The sequence below is a fragment of the Pteropus medius genome, unplaced genomic scaffold, assembly GCF_902729225.1.
Source record: "Pteropus medius unplaced genomic scaffold, Ma_sr-lr_union100, whole genome shotgun sequence".
Classification (NCBI taxonomy): domain Eukaryota; kingdom Metazoa; phylum Chordata; class Mammalia; order Chiroptera; family Pteropodidae; genus Pteropus; species Pteropus medius.
In genome coordinates this window covers 17,523,585-17,543,736 of record NW_024340696.1, presented here as the reverse complement: position 1 = coordinate 17,543,736, position 20,152 = coordinate 17,523,585, and the positions used below count along the sequence as shown (strand labels likewise).

At 42.5% G+C, this 20,152-nt stretch overlaps 1 protein-coding gene across 2 annotated transcripts in view; it reads right to left on the bottom strand.

The window, feature by feature from the left end:
- Nucleotides 1-20,152, bottom strand: part of LOC120606317 (exostosin-2) — a 59,565-nt gene that overhangs the window by 14,222 nt on the left and 25,191 nt on the right. For both annotated transcript variants that reach the window (XM_039867493.1, XM_039867504.1), the window contains exons 6-7: nt 18,892-19,031; nt 16,104-16,197 (exon numbers count right to left, since the gene is read on the bottom strand). In XM_039867493.1, coding sequence (XP_039723427.1) covers nt 16,104-16,197; nt 18,892-19,031 — 234 coding nt within the window. The remainder of the gene's footprint in view (nt 1-16,103; nt 16,198-18,891; nt 19,032-20,152) is intronic.

The following is a 20,152-nucleotide window of genomic DNA, read 5'->3' as shown; positions in this document are numbered from 1 at the left end:
TGTGCTCACTGAAGTTCACAAGAGTTTTTAATTAGACAAGGTGTGTTTTTCAAGGGCCGATATGTATTTATAGGCTCTGTACAGGCTCACACAGCATCAGATTACATGGTTGATTCCTAGAAAGTTTTAAAAACCTGAGTTATCACCATAGAAAGGATACAGAGAAAGAACTAAAACATGGAACAAAGAGAGACAAATAAAGAATGAGGATTTCAAATTTCTTTTTTCTCTAAGTCACGCAATAGAATTTAGAATGCGAGAAGTACATGTGCAATTGGGTAGGAAAGAGAAGCAACCTATAAACCGGCAATACAGGAATGTCCCAAAAGACATACTTATCTCAGTGTAAAAAGGCAAATGCCCCAGAGAAAGGATGACAAAGGCAAACTTAATGTTCATAGTTGATTCTGCTCCCATCATCATCATCATCACCACCACCACCACCACCATCATCTAATACTTATTCCCCGCAGGAGAACACAAGCTCCGTGCAGGAAGGAATTTCATCTGTTTTTGTTTTTTAACTAGTGTGTCCCCAGGACTCAGAATTGCATCTAGGACAAAACAGGAGCTCAACAAAAATTTGTTGATTCACCCACACACTCACTATGTACCAGAAGCACTATTTTAAGTGCTTTGCCTATGTTAACTTATTTAATCCTCGCAACCCAAAGACATTATCCCAATGTTACAGATGAGAAAATGGAACCCTGAAAGGTTCATGAGGGTTTACTGGTCTTGCTTTTCTCTAGACTTCCTGACTTACCTCAGGTATGACTGGAGCGTGTGGTGAGCTGTGGTCAGGCACAGCTTATGAAAGGAATCAATCAATGACTTCAAGATTCCTAACCGTCTACAAAGCTCAATTTCTCCAGAAGCCTGCCTTTCCCAGCCATAGACAGTCCTTTATGCTTTTAGCCAATTTAAGAGAAGCATTTAAACTCCGACCCAACACAGCTGCAAGAACTGTTATAAGTTTATCTTGAGTGATGTTGGAAAACCCTTCTGAGAATAACTGTATGACCCAGAAGTTTCCTCAATAACATTTAGAGAGTAGCTGTCTAGACAATATAATACCTTCACCTCTGATCTCTTTCATTGGTTACTGATATACAGTTAAGATTTAGCCCTTAGTAGGGATTATAAAAACAATCATGATAAATTGAAGACATCTGAAGGCAAGTGACTTGCCCAAAGTCACAAACTAAAGATCAGTGAAGAGGACAGAATGAAAACAGATGCACACAACTACCAAACCACGACTCTCGTGCTCGTGACTAGTACTGAGTGTGCCCTTACGATCTTCATGTTCGGCTCACAATTCCCTTGAGAGTTACCACCTGAAAAGTAGCTTAGCTACTCAGATGAAAGGAACTAAAGATAAACCTCACCTCTCAGGTCCGAAAACATAAACTGTTAAATGCCCCGATAATGGCACCAAATGTGCTACAGAAAAACAATGCAGAGTACAAGGAAAAAAGTCAATAAAATACAGATATCCTACCCCCTGTCACTTGCTTAGTCCATTTGTACTTAAGGCGCATATTTATGGCTCATAATTAAAGGAGTGGGGTAGCAGTAAACCCTGGTTTACTAATGGATCAGTAGGGAGAACTTTTGAAGAGATTATTTACATGATTTACAAAAGGCAGAAGCCTCTGTGTCTCCATTTTCTAAAGAACTTGTGCTCTGGCTATAGGCCAAGAAGAACTCAATGCACTAAAGAATAAATAAATAAAACAAAACACACACAGATGAAATAGTTAAGGCCATGGACTTATCTTGACTGAGGAGATAAGGTTTCTGCCATTAAAAACACAAGTGAAAAAAAAATTGTTCGACTAATTTCTTCTTTATCATAATTCACTACTAAATTAAGAATCAGCCTGACTGATTCCAAAGGCCAGGTGTACATATATGAGTTGAGGTGGGGTTGATCCAAATGATGTATTTGAGTCAACAAACAGTTGGCACATATACACAAGGGTAAGTTAATAATCTTTCTTTAAAAATAGGACTACATTATTTTCATACATCTATTTCTTCTATAACCGTCCATTCCTCTTGCTCCCAAATCAACCATCTTAAGTGACACAGGCTTAAGAATGAAGAATCACCTTTATCACAAACAAGAGGTTTTCTGCATTATTAAATCTAAAGTCTAAAATGTAAAGTCCTAAAGCTCTCGATCTCCATTCTATAATTAAAACATGAGTTATAATATTCAGAATTTCAATGGAAAAAAAACAAAACAAAACAATCTCACCTCTAAGAATCTTTCCACTAATACAGCAAAATAAAACGAAATAAAAACAGAGCTTTTATAGGGCTTAATCAACTCTTTTACTATCATACGTGTCATCTTATTATGATCAGGGACCTTGACATAAGTCCTACATCACTAAACGGTGTCCAGGGCAGTCACCTTGTAAATTCTGAGTTTAGCCCAACAGACCAATTTTCAGTTGTTCTGATGTGCTGTGGTGTGAGGTGGTACTTACGGTGTTACCCTTCACCCTCGCTCACCCCCTCTTTAGACTTATGTCATTACTACTGTCTATACCTGGTATGGAGTCGAGAATGGGGTTAGGGAAAAACACCTCAGAAGCAAATTCCACAGTAAGGCACAAAACCCCGTGTATCTCAATCAAACCACTAAATGGCAACTACTGGCTTCGGTTCTTGTATCTTATATGGACATTGGTATGGGCTCTTTTGTGTCCCCTCAAAATTAGTATGTTGAAATCCTGACCCCTAGTACCTGAGAACGTGACTGTATTTGAAGACAGGGCATTTAAAGATGTGGTTAAGTTAAAATGAGGTTGTTAGGGTGAGCCCGAATCCAGTCTAACTGGTGTCCTCCTAAGAGGAGGAAACAGACTTGGAGAGAGACACCAGGGTCCTCACACACAGCGAGACGATATGGAAACAGGCAGCACAGGGGCGGCCGTCTGAAAGCAAGGAGGGAGGGATCAGGAGAAACCAACCCTGCCGACATCCTGACCTTGGACCTCCAGCCACTCTGTTGTAAGTCACCTAGTCTATGATGTTTTGTTACAGCGGTCGTAGCAAACTAATATAGACATTAACAGAGATTATGTGCCTCCCCCTTCAAGACTGTCAGCTGCTTGAGAACAAGGACCATGGTTCGTACAGTTCTGAATCGCGTACAGTATCTTACCCAACATGTGTGTGTTATAAATATTTTAGATGATTATAATAGTTCAAAGGTGCTCTAAACAAAGAAAAATAGAGCTCTATAAATAAACTTCATACTTTTTAATCACAAGCCACAAATTCTTCCCAATCCCAAGTCGGCCACTTCAGCTTTGTAACTTCGGGCTATCTATCAGCCTCGACGTTCGCTTTTCTCCTTCATAAAAATGAGAATAACGACGAAACTCCCGATACACTGCCACACACAGGAGTTAAGATAAATCTTCATTCTCCCCTTTCCTTTGCCACCTGGAAAATATGAGCTCATGACCACAGAACAAGTCAGTGGTAAAATTAAGGCTGGTTCTTCTGATACCCGGGTACCTGTTAAAAACTCAGCCTTTGCTCTGAGGCAGAAAAAGACCTTGCCAGAGTATGCTTTCTGCTAAAGATTATCAGTAATGTTCTATTTGAATTCTAGAAAAGCAGAGGACCCCAATGGAGATCATCTGCTTCTTTTCTAAGCTAGAGGCATCATAAGTAGAAGAGGCATTATCTATTCAAATTCTTAGAATGAGAAGTCTGATTTCTTGCCAAAGGAGCTGTAGTGAAGTCATCTAACATCCATGGGTCCCTGGATTTGCCTCTCAATACTAAAGCATTCACTCCTGTACTTTGGGCAGGAAGCCAAGCAGATGTGCGAGGACAATCCATGCTATTTCTATGTCTTCTTGCAAAGCCTAGTTTTTCCAGAAGGCAGAATGGAATCAAGGAGGCAGTGAAAAGTGCAGCAAGGCTGTCTTACCAGTAGGACTCGTCTGATCTGGAAGCATTAGGATTGAACGAGCCCCACGATACTATGTCATCTTCCCAACTGTGCTTCTAGACACCAAAGATGACTGTGATCTGCATGTTTTAGTCCCATTTAAAAGAAAAATTCTTTCAAAATTGATGCTACTTGGGGCAAGTCAGAATAAAAAAGGGTAAAAGAGCTTGAAGGTGGGGGAGAACTTTCTGAGCACTTACAGGGACTACTTCAACGCTATGATCTCCCATCCTATGGGAAACAAGTAGGGATCGAGGAGGGGAAAGGGGTAGCCTGAGTCATGTTTCTTGACATATGACAGACAGCTCCTGAAATAGAAAGCCATAGGTTTCAAGTCTCAGGGGTATCACCTTCAAATATGTCAATGTTCTAAGGATGGATCAGTTTTCCCAACTGCTGACATCCAGCTGTGAGGATAGATCCCAAGCAAAACAGGAGCCTCTGACTGGGAGCCTTTGAGGTGGCAGGAGCCATGAGGAGTTCAAAGGCAAGGCCGCCAGTGGCTTGCACCTCCAAGAGCCTAGGGGTGAAAGGTTACTAAAGCAGGAGCCACTGACCAATAAAACAGTGTTTGGTCAAACCTTCTCAGCAAAGAGACTAGAGACTCATGTCTGCTGTGCCCAGTTTTCTGAGCTATCCACGCCTCGGTCCCACCGTTCCCTAGGTCAGATCAGGGAGCTTCTCTGGCGATTAGCAGCCGACCAGCTCTCTCTCCTGGCTGGTTCCATGGAACAGCTGAAGGTGGACTGGAAACCTTTAATCAAGATCTGTCATCAAATATAAACAAATAAGAGCACCACTTGAGTCAACTTGCTGCAAAGGAATCTGCCTGGGGTGAGAGTTCCTATGTTTGCTATGCTAAAACTCAGAGAAAGCAGGCATAAGTTTGTTTGATTAGAGAAGGCAAATGCAAAACAAGCCTCACCCCAACCAGGCACACTTGAAAGGCCTGCCCCTTTTAATTAAGACACACATACTAACACAATATGTGAAGGGACTAAGGCAACAGAACTTGAAGGCTTGCTTCATCCCAAAAGCTATCATCATGTCATGCCACATGAAGGTGATGCTCCCTCCTCTACTGTTTCCCACGTAGTAAGGATTTCAGAGAATGCTAAGGAGATATTCTTGGGCAGGTTCTTTATCTTGGGCTGTGGATACGGGAGCTCTTTCCATTCCCAGAAAGAGAGAAATTGAGACTAGTGAGGGTGCAATGCCATTTATCGCCGTTCTAGCTGACCAGAGGCACAGCACTCCTCTACAAGCTGCTTGCTGCTGGAAAGCCCCATTTTCTGATTAAGCGTTAAGACAAGCTCTCCTGTTGATCCTGAGAGAAACCCCAATGTACATTGCCCAAATTGGAACTCTGAACAAAGAGAGACACTTAAAATACCTACGAACGCTGCTGGTGGTTTTTTTTTCCCTGCCCCTTCTCGCCTAAAGGAGGACATATACCTACAAGTAAGAGAAACTGAGGTTCATCACGGCAGCATCTCTCAAGAGAAATCCTTGGCCCCATCCACCACCCCAGGAAGCATTTAAGAATTTGAGTGACAGCGAGAGAGATGTGTAAAGTTTGAAAATCGCCACAGTGAATTCTGATCCCTCCCTCCTGTCTCAGCTAAGAATGCTATGGTAGCTGATCAGACAGTTGAAATCCTTCTCTTCTATGTAGTTTCCAATCTTCGAGTTATACCTCAAAAACTTCCAACGAGTATGCTTGCTATTATGCCATGTGTGAAGTTACCAACAACTTGCTAGGCAAAGAGATTTGGGAGAACACCGATGTGTGGTTGTTCTAAGCTAAAGAGACTATAGTCAGGTCCACTGTTCCCTCTGCACTGCGCTGCAATCCTTGAGTATGTTATTCTGACCCTGCGGTCGGCCACCAGCTTCTAGGTCTTCTCATTCCCATCAGATGCCAAGATGCCTCACTGCCAAACTCAAGGCTCAGTCCGCAGTTTAAAACAAAAAATTCCAATATCTTTCTAAAATACAAGTGATACATACAGAAGATCATCAACACCTGGTCAAACTAACTTGAAAGTTAAAAATACTTCAATACCTATATGGACTTCAAACACTTGCTCCTTGTAATAAAAAGTACTAGAGTCCTTAATAAAATGGAAGTACACATTTAAATATAACAAATTAGCCTTTACTTTACAGGGAGAGAGGTAACTCTACTGTCAGAAATGGTTTATATAAAGCTGCTTCTGTACCAATGCAGTATCAAAGGCCTTTAAAAGAAGATAAATACACGATTGCTGTCTTACATTCTCAAGGACAGTCGTATGGAATCATAAGATTGTGTCATTATCAAACCGAAAACTATGCCGTGCAAAAATAATTATGCAACTCCAAATTCTCTCAGCCTCTGCAAGGCTGAGGGAGACAGAATATATAAAAATACATAATAATCCATATTAATATTTCTAAATATAAGCAGAATCCTATGGATCAGTTTAAGCCTTACTGAAGACTTGAAAACAATGAATTCTTTACTAAACATATCAACGCTTGATAATTTACAAGTTGTTCTGGAAACAAACCTAGATATTTTCCTAAGAAGGTATACAATGAATTCACAAAACCTGCACTGCATTTCCCATAATGAGCAATTATTTCTCAGAAATGCTTCATGAACAGTCCCACCCTGTGGGAAACAAACTCCAAAGAGTCACACAATTCTACTATAGGCTGCTAATTAATATTTAACACTTTTATTAGAGAGGCCATTTTCTGAAGCAACACCCCACTTAGCGGACTCATTAGGCGAGATTAACCGATGGTTAACTTTAGAGAGAGCTCTCTAACCCACGATGCCCAAAAAGAAACCAGGACCATCCATCTACCCTGACCCCTTATAAAGGCTGTGTAATGATTATCTATAGTCATATATTTACTAAGAACTTACTAAGAACATATTATTTATTTGTTAAATATTTGAATAAGTTTGTTAAAATTATACCATAAGCAATAGCACCTAGCTCATTAAACTTAACTAATTTAGTCCCCAGAAATGTATAAAAAAGAAGTTCTATTGCACTGGAGTTTGGGGCATTTTATTTTGTTTAATTGCTCATTTGGTTTTTAAACTAATTACTCTCTCCACAGGAGCAACATGAGTAATAAAACAGACCAGTATTTTTTATTGTTTGCTCATTGAAAATCATCAATCCTAGATCAACAGCTATATAATTTCACTAACTTACTACAAAAATTCCTTGCTTTTGTCTTAACTTCAATGGCTATTTTACTGAATACACTTGCAAAACTGTTCATGTGCAAAACTATCTGAAAAAGGAAAAATAACGTATTTGTGCCAAAAGGGTACAGAGCAGCTAAAAATGTATAAGTTGGATTTTGCTTATCTCTACTAACCTCTTCCTAAAAGCTTTAGTTAGGAGAAAAAGAGCAGGCGGATACAAAGCATATTCTGGGGTATAGTCCACCCGCCCCAGGCCCTTTGGAAATCAAGGCTGGAAAGGTGAGAGCAGAAGGAGGGTAGGGATGCATTCTCTGAAACGCCTGGAAAAACATTCTGGTCAGGAGATGCCGGAGATTTTGAAGCTCCCATCGAGCTATTGGCCTGGATCCAGGTAATGGTTTTTCCTTCCCCTCAGCTGTCTGCTGCAAGAGTTCTCCAGCAAAGAAAGAAAGGAAAAGGGGTAGGGGAGAGGGAGGAGCAGCTTCCAGTCTATTTCTCCGCAGCTGAGAGGGTAAGAAAGGCCAAGCACCGGCGGCTGACATTAACAGAGGGCCCGGCGCTTCCATGGAGCACTCTGAGAGGATTACTGGGGGTTAGCAAGCTGGCCTAAAAGGGGCAGCAAAGCAGACCAATGAAAGTCCTTTTAAATTCGATAACAGTGATGCTGTGGACACAGAGACAGCAAGCTGGAGCTGGCAAAGACATGTAAGCAGAGGTCTAGCCAACCAGACGGCCTTTAGGAAAAAAATACATTATAAACCTGGCTCTGCCTAACTCTTCAGGGCTGCCCACGTCACTTGCTGAAGCTTGAGAGCACAAACTGTCAACAGAGTGGTATTTCTAATCAGGGGATAAAAATAAAAGCCCTTGCAAAATCCTCCCTTGCCTAACCCTACTGCCCTGCCCCTACCAACAAAGAGAAATTTATTCAGCTAATGGCAAAGTTCTGGACCTGCAAAGGTTAATTATCTTGCTAGTCTTTTCCTTCCAAATCACAGTTGCTCCACCCAATCCCTTCTGCCTGGCATTTTTCTTCAATTTTAATATCAGAAGTTTCACACGCCTGCCTGAGCTCCTGGACTCAGCAGAAAGGCCCATATAACTGTCAGCAAACTGATAAGAACTTTAAAATGACTCCACAGGGCCTCTTTAAAAAGAAGAGCCAAAGAAGCCCATAAAGAAAGAGGGCAGGGGCCACGGAAACCAGCCGCTCACACTGTTTTAACGTGGCATTAAAATGAGCTGCAGATTTATGGCAGTGCTTTAGCCCCTGGCCCAAATCATCTGGGATGAAGCTCTCGTCTCTGCTCTCCAGCGGGATTTCAAATATGGGATGGAGCTGGCCAGAAAGGAATGGGGGAAGGGAGGCAGAGGTAGGAGGAGGAGGAGAAGAGGAGAAGGGAAGAAGCAGAGGGCAGCAGGAAAATCATATACTAGAACTCACTCTCCAGTCAGGAGGATGTGACCATCAGCTATTTCTAAAAGATTCTCACTGGCCCTCTTAAATTCACATAAAAATTTCCTTTATTTTTAGTTCATACCTAGTAAACTCTGACTCTTCAACTGTTTGCCACCCAAGTGTCAACTCTGGTTTTAACTTCTCTCCGTAAGTTTATTTTTTAATTTCGAAAAAGAATAAAATCATGATTTGGCAGAGAATATATAAGAAGAGGGGGAAAAAAAGACTTAGTATAAATTTTTTTCTCACTGGAAAGGAAGAAAAGTAATGGTACTTTATCCGAATGTGCCAATGAATTTTTTTTTTAAAGGCCAGTTAGAAAACCACTGATTTTAATAAGCCATTCTGATCCTAACAGAAAAACAGAGAGGTGAGCCTCCTTCCATGCCAAGATGTAGAAAGTATACCAGAACCCACAGGAATAAATTCTGTTTCCAGCTTCCAAGCCCAGAAGCAAATGCATAATACATCCCTGTTGGTAATTCACTGTGGTTCCTTAAGACCAAGCTCCAAACCAGGAGGCTACTTTTAACATTCAAACACAGACCCAAATCACTGCCAGCATGAAGCAGGCAGACCAGAATCTTAATGCTTTAAGTAAATGATTTCTCTGAATCATACAACTGCTCTATAGTATTATTAGCCCCAGGTCTGAGACAAGAAAACTAAAACTCAGAAAAGTAAAGTAGCTTGCCACAGTCACAAAGCTGGTAGACAGACAGCAGAGCTGAGGATCTGAATTCAGGTCCCTCCACTGAAAGCCCATGTGCTCTCCACTACCAATTTGTTTCAGTTTTTTGGACTGAGACCCACACTAAGAACCATAAACACATTTTCTACCACAACTCACTACACATATACACATATAACTGAGACAGAGGTTTCAGGAAATATTTGCCCTTACTAGGTAATATGCTGACCTTTTCTTTCCTATTTCATTTTTTAAAAATAAAATGCAGGTCATGAACCAGTGATTTAACTTCGTGATCGACTTATGAATCATGACCCTTTGTTTGGAAAATACTGCAGTAGACAACGCAAAAACAAAACAAAACAAAACTCATCGGAATGGGAGTCAAGAGACCTGGGTTCCAGCTAGGCTCAACTCGCCCTAACAATTCATTCTCAGAATCACTTAAACTCTAGGGCTTACTTGTGATTTGTAAAATATGAGGAAAGGGTTGAATCATTTCGAAGGTCCCCTCCAGCTCTTTGATTTTTTTTCTAAATCTCCTTAATTGATACTACTTCTCCCTTTCATCGCACATCTTTTCATTAATCTTCACTTGTCATCTGTTCCTCCTAATTCTCTACAGAGTTCTCCGCTGCTTGTGTTCAGTGTCCCCCACCGCCCTCTGCTCCATCTTACCTACTGAATCTGTGTCACAGAAGCCAACCTCCCTTCCACCCCATCCCGAGGTCAGCACCCTAACAGAGCATCTCCCTTCTGCTCTGAGACTGCCCAGTCCTGAAGATTCCTTTCTCCTCCAGATGCATGCCCCCCACCCCTCTCCACCCCTCTCCCTCCCCCCACAACTGACTGCATAGCACTCCTGGCCTTTTAATCTATATAATACTGAAAGCACTTGCCCCGGTACCTTGAGGACTTTCTTAAAAATGGGGTCCTCTACTTTTTTGATCTCCCTCAATGTGCCTGTATAATGCTAAGAACTAAGCAGGTGCTTAATACATATTTATTTGATCGGTTTGTATTATAAAATTAAGGACTATAATTCTCTTAAATTTAGGAGGGCTCTAGGAAAAGTCACAAAAACAATTAAAACTGGTATTAAGGTAAGATAAGTGAGCATTTACAGACTAAGTTCCATACACTACTCACTCATGTTTGCCCGTGGAAAGGTATGCCAAGGCTGCCAAGGAAAGCAAGTTTATGGTCTCTCCATCTGGACTGTGAGGGTTTAAATCTCAGAAGCTATACAAAATAACTGCAAATCAGCCCAAACCTTAAAGACAGGAAAATTTACTTACAGGCCCTAGTGCACTATAAATTTAAGACAGTTCTATTAAAATGCTTTTCTTGGCTTCCCATCAGATACTTGGCGAAAGTCTTTTTCCAATAAGGTTCTTAATACTATAGTTGGGAGGGAAAAAAAAAGTTGAAATACATAAAAATGCTCTTCTTTAGGAGTTCCAATTAAATGAGTCCTTATTTCATCCTGCTTTAAACAATATATATTGGCCAGTGTCCTTCGCAGTATGGATTTATACATTCAGGAAAACTCAAACACAGAGTACACAGTGCTTTTGAAAAAAAAATTACGAAATTCAAAATATCCCATAAAGTGATTACACTCATCCCCAAGGTTCTCCCTACTGGCCAGGGAGCCTGGCTTGGGATTCGAACCACAGCTGTCTGTTTCTCAGGAATGACTCCAGGGATCAGGTCAGTGTGTTTTGTTTAAGTGTAAGTGACCTAATAGCTTTTTGGGGGGCAAGTACCAAAGCAGTTTGGGAAACACAGCTTGGAGTAGCATGCTGGGACTGGAGGGCGGGTGGTGGGGAAAGGGAGGCAGGGAATATTAGGCACTTTTTACAAAACAAACCCGGAGAGTTCAGTTTATATATATAAAAATTTTTCGATTTTACAGTCGCGGGGATAAGAAGGACAGACATTACAATATTGATCCTAAAAATTAGAAGCGAAATTTCTTCCACAGTCTTCATATTTCTGGGGATGTGTTCAGTCAAAATGTATCAAGTAACCACTTTTTAAAGAAGTCTATCCAATAAGCAGTTAGCTTGAATTATTGGGAAGTTCATCCTGATTTTCAGCCTCAGTCCAGGCCACGCAGTGATTTGAATCAAGTTGTGGGCAGCAAAATAGATTGTGTTCCCTGTCTGTCCCTCACACACTGTGTGGTCTTGGGAGGGTTACTTTACGTCTTTTTATCCTGTTTCCTCACATTTAAAAAATCCAGCTCCCTCTTCTGCCTATGTCACTACTCTGTTCAAAGACTTTGCTTTGTAAACTGGTGTGTGTTGGGGGTGGGGGAGTGAGGGAGAAATGGACACAGACTGCTATATAACTGCCAATGGACAACAATCAAGCCGCCAGCAAGGGAGACCCTCAAAGAACGTGCCCACCTGGGCTGCTGAGCTTCCTAGACATCTGAAGGTTGACACCTTTAAGCGAATCACAAAATTTATTAAAAATAAAAACACAAATTTTAGATAGGAAACTTGATAAAATCTATGAGCCTACACACACACACACACACACGCCCTACACGTATATATATATACATAAACTAAACAATTTAAACCTTTACTTAAAGATTCAAGGGTGCCACCAAGAACAGCAATTTCTATATTTCCTCCATTTTAAATACCCCATCAATAACAGCTTTAGGGGGAAGAAATAAGAAACTATGCTCAATGTTCAAACTACTGGTAAGATTCATTTGGATGTCCAAAATATGAAAAACAAACAAACAAACGAACGTACTTTTTTTTGACTTGAGGGATTCTGCCATCTGACAGTGATACGTCCAGGGTATAGTGCAGTCTGCAAAGTGGTCTGCAGTATACCCATGTGCCGAGAGTTCTATTTTAAAACAGCTTTCCCACCTTTTCCATTCATGCCAGACTGGCAGATGGGCCATCCCGGAGATCCTCACTTACAGACTTTCTCCCCCATGAAGTATGTGACTTTTCAAACCATTATGGCGATGGAAACCGACAAATTCAATGTGTTGAAATTATGTATAAATAAGATAAAATAAGAGCCGACTTTTAGGGGTTCTCCTAGGAAGGAAGTGCACGAACGCTGTTGTGCTGGGGTCTGCTCTGCTCTCTCCTTTACCACAGCTAGGCCTAACTACAGTCTGGGTAGGTGGGGGTACCACGTGCCTGGGATTTTGTTTTCTTAAATAAAAGGGTTTTGTCTTTTTCCTGATCAGCCCGTGATATCTTCAAGTATTCCTCTGCAGCACAAATATTTGGTACGCTTGGAAGGGAAATATGAAGGCAAACTGAGATGAGCTAGTGTAACAGACTGAAAAGAAACTGATATTGTAACTTACGCACGCATTAAAGGCGAGAGTGAAAAGAAGATGCTGGATATTTCTGCCACCTCAAAGGCTCCTAGTCAATTGAGTACAAAGAAGAGTTCAAAGGCAAGGCAGGCTCCTGACTTCCACCTCCTAGTGTGGATGAGGTCAGAGGTCACTGCTGGTGGAGCCACTGACCAATAAAAGAATGTTTGGAAACTCCACTCAACAGATAAACTGGGGATCCATTTACACCTTCCTCCCTATCCATACAAACATTTCTAACTACACAGTCTAGTGTCTATCCAGCCTTCCAAGATCCTAGATTGCTTTCTTTTTCATTGTGATTCAAAGGAGACTGGGGTTATGAATGTTCCACTTGACTACAGAAAAATATTTCTCCTTGCATACTCCTTGCCTTCCATTGTGAAAAAGATGGCTGATGGGACTCTTCATCTTTAAGGCCTCCCACAAATGCTACCTCCCCGATAAATTAATCCCTGTCCTATACCTTCTCCCTTCCATTTCAGACCCCTAATGAACTTTTGGAAGTCTGTACCACCTTCATAACCTTCTTTGTGCTTATACCCATATATCCCCAAGGTGAATTAGGCCTTTGTGAGTGATGATCACAGATTCTTATTATCTCCCATCATTTCCCCTTGGGGGAAAAAAGTTAACTAGGGCTTCACTAAATTAATTAACTACTTAATTTAGTTCATAGAACAATAAGAGACTGACTGATAAGTTGGCTTTATACTGTTATAACTATTATCCTCTACTTGAAGGAACTGGCTTTTAACTTACCTACAAAGAAACCCCATAAGCCACCCCTCGTTTGTCCAGTGTCATGTATGCTGGCACTCTCATTGTTGCCCTTTGGGGTAGCTAACAGACACATGTTGTACCTTTCTTCAAAAATCTTAGCTTAACTACAGCTTGCTCTTTCTTTAGGCTCTGGTCTGTATTTAACTTTATGGCGGCTTCAATATCATATCTAAGGTCAGGAGGAAAATGTAAAATGCCAGGCAAAATATCTTTCTGTCTTGGTACATGTTAACTCCCAGGTCGTGATAAGGACTTGGGCCACAGTATACATCAGTCAGATTGTAGATCAGTCAGATCAGTTCTGATCCTGAATTCTAAGCTGCAAAATGTTGCTGCAATACCTTCGTCACCAAGATCCCACCCACAGTTTTGAGGTCAGTTCAGAAACTTCGGCCGCATTCCATCTAGGGAGAGCTAAGTCCTGTGCTAAGCACTATTTCTTCCTCATCTGAAAGAACTAGTCTCCAGAGGCAGCAGCTAGGAGGACAATGTCAGTGTGAAGCAATGGCATTTAGGATTTCTTGGACACATCCAAACAATCAGATGGGAAGAGTCACTTAAAAGTGGATGGAGACCTCTGCTGGCCACAACTGTCCATGCAGCTCCTTAAGCTAGTTCTGAGGTGCTCAGGAAGAAAATCTCTCTGTTCCTCAGTCTCAGGTCACTCTGAGGGATCGACCAAAGGCTCCATGGTATCGACTACTGATGCAACAGGATTTCCCCTAAAAGTTTGTTTGTCTTACAAAAAGATCCAAATCTGACCTCCCCGAAGAGAACTCACTAAGGTGAGAAACTCTCCAGAGCCAGGTATATGCTATTTTTTCAGTTCCTCCTGCCAAGGTCAAGTTAAACTGATAGCCGCAAACAGGGCAAAATGTCCCGCATATTCTGGAAAGGGTCCTACAGAACCTTAACTATCAATAGAACAGTGGTTCTCGAGCAAAGCAATTTCGTCCCATGTGGGACATCTGGCAATGTCTGGAAACATTTTGGGTTGTCACAACTTGGGAGGAGGGTGTGCTATTGGCATCCAGTCATCCTTATACCTATCTAGGAATTACTTCAACTAGATACTCTCACCTCTAGGTGAGATCAGTCCGGTCTAGAAATCTAGGGTTGGGAGAAGAAAAGAGGTCAGTTTTGGAACACAGAATACCCGGAGAAGGCGGGGTAAGACCACGTGGGGCACTGCACTGGAGTGCCTTAGAAGTCCTGAAGGCAGCACAGAGAAAAAGCGCATCAGGAAGCAAAGGGAGATTTAGAAAGGGAAGCAGGAACGTGCCACGACTACCTTATTTTGGAAGCTGACATATGTAGGGTAATCACCGAAAGAGTAGGCAACTGCCCCTCATGTCTAGAGGTGTTCAGGAGAAGAAGAGATGACCACTTAATTATTGTTGTCAAGGAGAGTAATGGTCTTGCTAAGGACAAGAGTTTCATAGAGTTTTCAAACAGCCGAATGGAAAATGAGAGATGATCTAGCCAACCCCTTCATTTCATAAATGAGGAAATGAAAGGCCAGGGAGCTCTGGTGACTTGTCATGGTTGTATAATTAATAGGAACGAAGCCAGGGCTAAAACCCAAGTCTTCTGACTCCAAGTGTGCTCTTTGAACTCAAGTAACCTAAAAGCACACTGTTTTAGATGACCTTTATTCACTCCTTCTCAATGGCTCTATGATTCTGAGCCTGCCACTGCCGAGCCCCAAGTGGGGGAAAAGAGGGCTAAAGGCAGGAGGATGGACTGAAATGTATTTGAGAAGCTGTTAGAAGCCCAGATGCCCTCCTGTCCTCACTGGGACAGAGGCCTGAGACCCGTTCTCTGGACAAGGCCAACTAAGGTGGGGATGCCAAACCGAAAACAGAAGATGCGTGTGACAATTATGCGTGTGCTTAATGCTGAGAACTCTCCAAACCCCTTTTGCTGTTCATCTTCTACATAGACAATTTTAATACAAAACTTTTAAATCCATTTAAAAAACAGAGTACCAATATCAGATAGTCTTTTTAATTTTTTTTAAAACTTGCTTGACATTAAACCCATTTCAAGAGAAAGAAAGGGAAGTAGGATGAGATGGGACACCCAGCAGAGTGCCTTAAAGTTAGACCACCGCAAGCCGCCCAGGGAAAGGGGCCTCAGAGGTGAAAGAAAGAACTGGAAAGGGAGGAAGGATCACAGACATGTCCAGGGGGAGAGGAAGCCCTGTGAATGGGGATCCTAGGCCAGCTTATCCAACAACATTCTGAAGGTCAGCGGCTACTCATAAGCATAACTTTGAACCATCCCAGCTTCCATCACTGTCTCAGTCACCGGAACTATCACCTGTTGTGGAAAGAGGCTCAGCTCTGTGTGCTCAACGCACTGCAATGCTATGACCCTGACATCACAGAAGGCTTACTTTAGATGCTTTATTAAATCTGAGAGTTATTCTATTAGACCTCACTGGACCAACTCACCCAATTCTGTTTTCCTCTTTTCAGTTTGGTTGCTTGATATAGTGGAGGGAGTGAACCCCACTCACACGTCCGGCTGCTGTCGCTATATCCGAGCAGTCAAGGCCACCCTTGCACATCACCCAGGTCACCTCCCTCTCAGGGCTGCTTGGCCTCTTACCTGTTTCTGCATTTCTTCAATCTGTCTTTGGGGGATGCTCTGCAAAATACTGTATACGTCTGATATCTTCTCTTCTGGCACAACCACAGATGCCCTATAGACGACAGCAAAACAATTTATATACGTACGGCCCTTTTCGCAAAGCACGTCCACATACACTGCTTAATTCTCACAAGCAGAAACAACACCCCAAACCTACAGCCCCACGTTCCTTCCAGTGAACAGTCCCTCTTCCTTCTCCCTTCCTCATGGCCAATCTTCTCAAACGAGCTCTCTCACCAGCTGCGTTCTCACCTCCTCCCGGCTCCAGCATTCATCTTTTGTCCTCCCTCCCACCTATCAGTGTGCTCCAGCCACACGGGCACCCCTTCAGTCACCTGAGCACACCTCTGCGTGTAAAACTCCACCTACCTGGTACACTCCCCTTCGCCCTCCACTGCCCGTTCTTAAGCTATACTGTAATGCCCAAACCCACTCACCGACTCAGCAGGTATTTATGGAGCCCTGTTAGGAAGTAGGTTCTGGTAATACGACAGTGAACAAAACAGACAAGGCAGGCCTGGGACTGAGAGCCGTGAGAATACCTGAGGGAAGAGTATTCCAGGCAGAAGGACTAACAAGTGAAAGGCTCTGAGGAAGCGGCCTGTCAGGAATGTTCCAGCAACAGCAAAGAGGCCAGTGTGGCTGGCAGACAGGAAAGAAGGTGAAGAATACCAGGAGATGAGGAGAAACAGAAGGGAGGGTCACAGCCAAGCACCCAGGGCCTTGCAGGCCACTCCAAGGACTTGGGCTTTGACTGAGACAGAAAGCCATTAGAAGGTTTCAGGCAAAGCATGGCAGGAGCTGCCTGAAGTGTCAGAACCAACTACAGCCAGCAAGACCAGGAGCCGGGAGAACAGCTGGAGGCCACTGCAAAATCCGGGCAAGAGATGCTCAAGAGGGAGGAACTGATGAAAGCAATAGAAGAGAGCCAGCAGCATTTGCGAACAGATTAGATATGGTGGGTAAGGGAAGGGGGACCCGACGATGACGTACGCTTTGTGGCATTTAGCAGAATTTGTAATTATATTTGTATAAATTAATTTCCTAAAATCCGAACTCCCCTCCCCACCATAGACTAGTCCATTGGGACGGAAACCACGACTGGTTCCACTCACCAGCATATCCTGAGCACCTGGTACACTGCTTAGCACACACGGGTAGCACTTAATAAATATTTGTTAAACAAATAAATGATTTTGACCATACAGATGGGAAAACTGAAGCTCAAAAAAGATTAAATGATTTGCCAAGATCACAAAGCTAGCCAGTAACAGAGCTACGTGAACCCAGCCCTTCTAACTCCAAATCCAGAGCCCTCTACCACTTATCCATAACTACAACTACCCGAGCAGATCCAGCTTCTCATAGGAATATCTTCTCAGACGCAGCTCAGAGTCACTGCCTCTGTGAAGCCCTCACCCACTGCCACAATGGCGAGTCACTGCCTCTGTGAAGCCCTCACCAACTCCACTGCCACAATGGCCTCTGTCTCCTTCTCGCTCTTCTCCACGCACCCCACGCAGCCAGGGCTGCGTCTCATCACGGTATTTGGTCATTGCTGGTTTACTTATCCATCTTCCACCAGTAGACTATGGGCTTCTTGAAGGCAAGGTTTGGTCGTGATCAGCTTTGTATCCCCATACCTAACACAGTAGCTGGCATATAAAGGGCACTGCTCTAAGACAGAAAGAATCACGTACCCTCCTCTTTCAGACTGAATTAGGCTCCCTCCTCTGTTCTGAGCTTCCACTGTCCCCTGTGCAAGCATCTGTTATAGCATTTGTCACACAACATTGTAATCGTTGGTTTGTCTTCCTCACGAGATTCTAGCCTCCTTAAGAGCAAAGACTGTAGTGTTCACAGTAGGCTCTCCAATCAACGTGAGATAAATGAACGTACATATGAATGAATGCCAAATTGTTCAAATATCTATGGTGACCAGACTTGGGAGAGGAGCAAGTTGGGAGAGGAAAAATTGATTAAGCATTTAAGACCAAGTCAAGCCTGAGAAAGATATACAAAAGGAACCAATTTTCAATAATCGTTAACCTCCAAAGTCCTAGGGAAATAAAACAACGTGAGCCTTGTGGGCTATTCTTTTAATTACACCATTGACAGCCATGACCAAGCAGGACCTACGCTTGTGCATGGGTACACTGGGGATGCTTCTAAGCTGTCATCCGTGTGGATGACATCCATCTCCAGCTGGTCACATTATGCAAATTCAATAAAGACTCTAGAGCAGTGGTTCTCAACTGTGGCTACAAATCATACCCAGGGGGGTTTAAAATTCAGTATTCCCGAGGACAGGGCCTAGACATTTTTTTTAAGTTTCCAAGTGAGTATATTCTGCAGTCTCTACCACTGCTCTTGGCCACGGGTTGGTAAATGTTTTCTGTAAAAGACCAGATAGTAAATATTTTAGGCTTTGTGGGTCATATAATCTCTGTCACAACTACTCAATTCTGCCACAGTTGCACAAAAATAGACATAGACAATATGTAAATGAAAGGGTATGTCTATACGTCAATAAAACTTTATTTACAAAAACTAGCAATCTGCCCTATTTGGCCCACAGGCCTCAGTTTGCCAACCTCTGCTCTAGGCCGATGGACTAACTCTCCTGCTGGAAAATACAGCATAACAGTCTAAAAGGGTAATTCTCAATTACAATTACTTAGGGGGCTTTTAAAATCTCATACATGCAGAATGACTGGTGTAAAGTTTATTAGAAGGTAACACCCACCTCTTCCAGTCAAGAACTTCAGAGAAAGGCAAAATATAGGAGTCTGCAATGACAACTGGGACACAGCCAGCTCGTAATACATCACTCAATACCGCCTGGCCCAGCCGAGCTCCACGAAGGACCACACAGAAAGTAGCTTCCTGTAGGAACACAAGCAGAGGTAGTGGATTTCAAACCAGTTTCACTAACCCACTTACTCTGAGCCCTGCAGACCATGAAGTCCTCCCAAGGGCTGAAGCCAAAGCAATACTGAGGTATCCTGACACAAAAATGCTATCTCACAACCAGTAAAACGTGAAAAGCTTAATTGGCTGGAATGTTTTGCAGTTCCACTCTTCGGTGATACTTCAATGCCTCTACTGTTGGCATTCTGAAAATGTTCAAAACCCAGATCCAAGTCTTCCTCTGGACACTCAGCAATATGACCTCCCACAGACCGGTTTCCTGAAGCCCTAGCATATCATGTAAATACATTGGAGATCGTAGCACAGAGGCTGAACGTTGTACTGACTACAGCCCACCTTGTAATAGAATTATTTTGTCTGGCCATATCAGGCTCTCTAGAGGACCCCCTAAAGAGAATGTCATTAAATGTCATTCTCATTTCATCTTTCTACCTTCCATGGCACAAGCAGTATACTTTGCATACAGAAGATATTCATTTCATGAACGCGATGCCTCCGAAAACACATTAAGACAGATATGTTCTATTTCGAAAGAATAAACTGAACATAAAGCAAAATCTCAAGAGAGTTCTTCCCCATTCACTCCCTGAATGTGAAGGAAATTTCTGAAAATAAGAGATATACGGGAGAAAAAATAGTTGTAATAGGCAAACCGAAATAACAAAAGACCCTAGGTCTAACACTCGATTTCTCCCAGTTTTTGCTTCTTCAGAAGGAAAAAAAAAAAAGAAAGATTTAAGAAAACATCATTTCATCTTTAAAGCTAGAGAAAAGGAAAGTTTAGAAAAAAAAACATGGAGAAACTCCTCTGGGCATAAATGAGAAAAGCAGCAAGAGTCAACGAAGAGCACCAGTCACGGCGCCTGGAGGTGCAGGCGGCCCGCTTGGCCAGCCCGAAGAGTCGGCACCCAGATGTGGACCCGCGTGCTGATGACCATCTTTCCTGTCTAGACAAAGGTTACTATAAATACTCCTGTTCACATCACCACTGTTATCAGTCAGACATTCCAGAGGCGATGCAGCACTTTTTGAGAGAAAGTATTTTAACAATCTCAGTATGGGCCAGTTCTCTTTGG